Source organism: Glycine soja, chromosome 14 (genome assembly GCF_004193775.1).
Source record: "Glycine soja cultivar W05 chromosome 14, ASM419377v2, whole genome shotgun sequence".
In the NCBI taxonomy this organism is placed as follows: domain Eukaryota; kingdom Viridiplantae; phylum Streptophyta; class Magnoliopsida; order Fabales; family Fabaceae; genus Glycine; species Glycine soja.
This window is the reverse complement of record NC_041015.1, coordinates 50,365,205-50,368,217: the sequence shown is the minus strand read 5'-3', so window position 1 is coordinate 50,368,217 and position 3,013 is coordinate 50,365,205. Positions and strand designations below refer to the sequence as shown.

At 30.3% G+C, this 3,013-nt stretch overlaps 1 protein-coding gene across 1 annotated transcript; it reads right to left on the bottom strand.

The window, feature by feature from the left end:
- Positions 1-621: 621 nt before the first annotated feature.
- Positions 622-2,801, bottom strand: LOC114384358 (nudix hydrolase 18, mitochondrial-like). The gene is made up of 5 exons (XM_028344024.1): positions 2,606-2,801; positions 2,336-2,447; positions 2,135-2,218; positions 1,143-1,271; positions 622-1,026 (listed from the first exon to the last, which is right to left on the bottom strand). Exons 1-5 carry the CDS (start codon positions 2,701-2,703, stop codon positions 877-879), a joined length of 573 nt encoding a protein of 190 aa, XP_028199825.1. The 5' UTR covers positions 2,704-2,801; the 3' UTR covers positions 622-876.
- Positions 2,802-3,013: the final 212 nt, after the last annotated feature.

The window sequence follows — 3,013 nt, the reverse complement described above, 5'->3', positions numbered from 1 at the left end:
TTCTCGAATTCGCCCAAGGAATTCAAGTGTTGATGAAAAGGACTCAGTCAGCCAATTCCACACGTATTCCTCTATTCATCAGAGTATTTTGTTCATACCTCAAAGTGCTTGAAGTACCAAAAAATACTACTTTCAATCTTAGTTTCAAGTTGATTGTACAAAAGAATATGCATAAAAAATCCAAGCAAAAAAATATAAAAAAGGAAGAAGTTTATCTTCACTTTGCTCTTGATTAAAAGGTGTAATTGATAATTAATTAGAACAAAAAAAGTCACATTTATAGGAGGCATCAATGCAGAACAAACTATTTTTCAAATGGTAAACGTTAGAACCCATTGGATCAGCGTGTAGATTTCTAGGATTCAAGTGCTTCAGTTTTATTCATGCTAGACAAAATGTCCTTTTTCCGTGAAAGGGCATTGAACATCAATTTTTTAGACAGGTTAACCATATTTTTTTGGTGGGCAGAGGCAGACACGTCAAGCATATGATACAGTAACTAGTTGCAACATTTCACAGTCTCTACTTAAAAAAAAAACCTTATATCTACTTGACATATATAGGCACATACAGCCATTGATAGTGCAATAATTTAGTATGGATTCATATTATTCATACTTCTATTTTCTACAATATTTTTAATGTTTTATTGAACTGTTGCATAAAAACAAATCCAAATGTTTTATTGAACAATGGATTTTCAGAAGCCTCACTCTATACAGATATGAAGTACTATATCTTAATGGGGGCAATTGACAACTTCTATGTAATTTACCATCACTAATAATATTCTAATTCCATCACTTGTTTGGATTGTACTATTCCTGAGTTCATTCGGACCAAGAAAAGCTAATTAAAAGGGGGTAGAGCCCCTGTTTACAAGTCAGAATTGCCATCTCCTATGCAATGTATAGAACCTACTATTTCTATTTGTGTCACACGACCAAGTTTCCGATTTACTAGTCTCTCTAGAGCTTCCTTCATCCACCAGTGTTGGCAAACTTCCCTTGCTTCAGAAACGCTCATCTACACCCACAAAAAATGAAAATTTCAAACACTATCTTATTGATCATTTGGAAGAAGGAACAAAAAGAAATATTCAAACACTATGCTCAATTATTCCATGGTTTTTAGTTACCTACCCATATTCTTTGACGAACATTCTGTTCTGGCCAGAACTCCAATTGCTCTTGAACAAGTAGAGGGAACATGTAGCCTTCATAAAATGTATCACGGGTCTTGCTCTTGAAACTCCACTTACCCAATTTACCCTGCATACACCAAATTTGATAGATAGAATCAGCATTTCATTTCAACTTAAACATGTTTTAGTGGCCAATGGTTTATAATTTGAATAAACAATATAAAAACTACTAATCATAATTTCTAATTGCTTGTTGAATTTCATACAAATTATTATGTCTGGTTCGATTTTTATAAGAAACAAGTTTTACTAAAACTAATTTCTTATAAAATGGACAAGAGGATATCTTTAAAATCATAGGTTAAATTCCTCATTTATTTTCTATAGTTTTAGAATTCTTATCTAATTTCTAGTTTACATTTTAATTCTCTTCATTTAGTTTTAAAATGTTCTTTTTAATTCTTATATTAATTCTCTTTTAGTCTCTATAATTAGAAAGAGATATTTTTAGTCATATAATTTATATTTTAATTACCTTTTAGTAGTTACTACAAAAAATATATAAAAATAATTAACTACAAATTAGTTATAAATTATCAATTATTTTTTATTATAAATTATCTTACGATAAATTAGTTATGAATTATTTATTAATATTGGTAAGAACTAAAAGAAAATTAAAATATAAAATATAGGGACTAAAAAGATCACTTTTAAACCATAAAGACTAAAAAAGAATTAAAATACAAGGATTAAAAAAACCACTTTCAAAACTATAGGGACTAAAAGAAAATTAAAAGGTAAATTATATGAACTAAAAAAATCACTTTCAAATTATAAGGACAAAAAAGATAAGAATAAACTATAGAAACCGAGTGATTTAACCAAAATCATATTAAAAATAATTTTTATTTAAAGAAAATTTCTTATTAGTTAATAATATAAAAAAAATCACATAAAAAGTTCTTATTATTAACGAAGTAGGCTCACCTCAACAGTGCCTCGTACCCCTGCTTCCTCCATGGTTTCTCGCAAAGCTGCCTCCTTTTTGGATTCGTCCAATTCCCACCCTCCCTATTGTTTGGTCAAAACGATAACACAAAAATGGGGTGAATAAAAATGTAAATAAACCAAAATAATATAACATTTGGGTGTTGAATTTCATTGACTAATGTTTTGGTGTGCGGCTACCTTAGGAAATAGCATCCCTTTTCCTTTCTGAGAACTAATAACCAAAACTTCTAATTCTTCTTGTGCCTCCAAGGAAGTTTGATCACCAATTTTATATCTGTATGGTATGCATCTACACATGTGTCCACCAAATTGAAAGAAATAAAATGTTCAGTCACAATTGAAATCAAACTCAATAGAGAAACAAATTTTAAGGAACCAAACATGGTTTTAAAAATTGAGAAAAATAAAAGAAAATGATAGGAATAGGATTAGGAGTAAGAGACAAACCCCACAACTTGGCGACGACCCTTTCTATAGCGTTGCAACTCCCTGCCTGTACGAGAAACCAATGCAACAACGTTATCTTGAGAAACCAAAGCCACCATGTTTTGTGAAATTCGAAAGAGGGAGAGAGAAGAAGAAAACGTTAGAAATTGAGAGAGGAAGACAACATGCCGTCAAAGCAAGTTGTGTTGTGTTTTTATTAGTGGATAGGATAACAAAGAGAGGGTCCTATTTATAATGGAATGGTAACTTTAGAGGCTAGAGAATGCCAAAGACAATACCATTGGCTTTTTCGACAAAGTGGAAATTACTTTTATTTTATTTGAAATAATAAAGGATGTGCCAAATTGAAAAAATAAACGTACGTTTATCTTTAAATTAAATTAAAGAATTGTACCGAAAGTTATATTA

What these genes read in the sequence shown, in the direction of transcription:
- LOC114384358 (XM_028344024.1), bottom strand. Translation starts at nt 2,703, where the DNA reads ATGGTGGCTTTGGTTTCTCAAGATAACGTTGTTGCATTGGTTTCTCGT. An exon ending in GGGTACGAGGCACTGTTGAG is followed by an intron (nt 1,272 to 2,134) that starts GTGAGCCTACTT and finishes TGGTGTATGCAG; the next exon opens with GGTAAATTGGGTAAGTGGAG. An exon ending in ATGTTCGTCAAAGAATATGG is followed by an intron (nt 1,027 to 1,142) that starts GTAGGTAACTAA and finishes TTGTGGGTGTAG; the next exon opens with ATGAGCGTTTCTGAAGCAAG.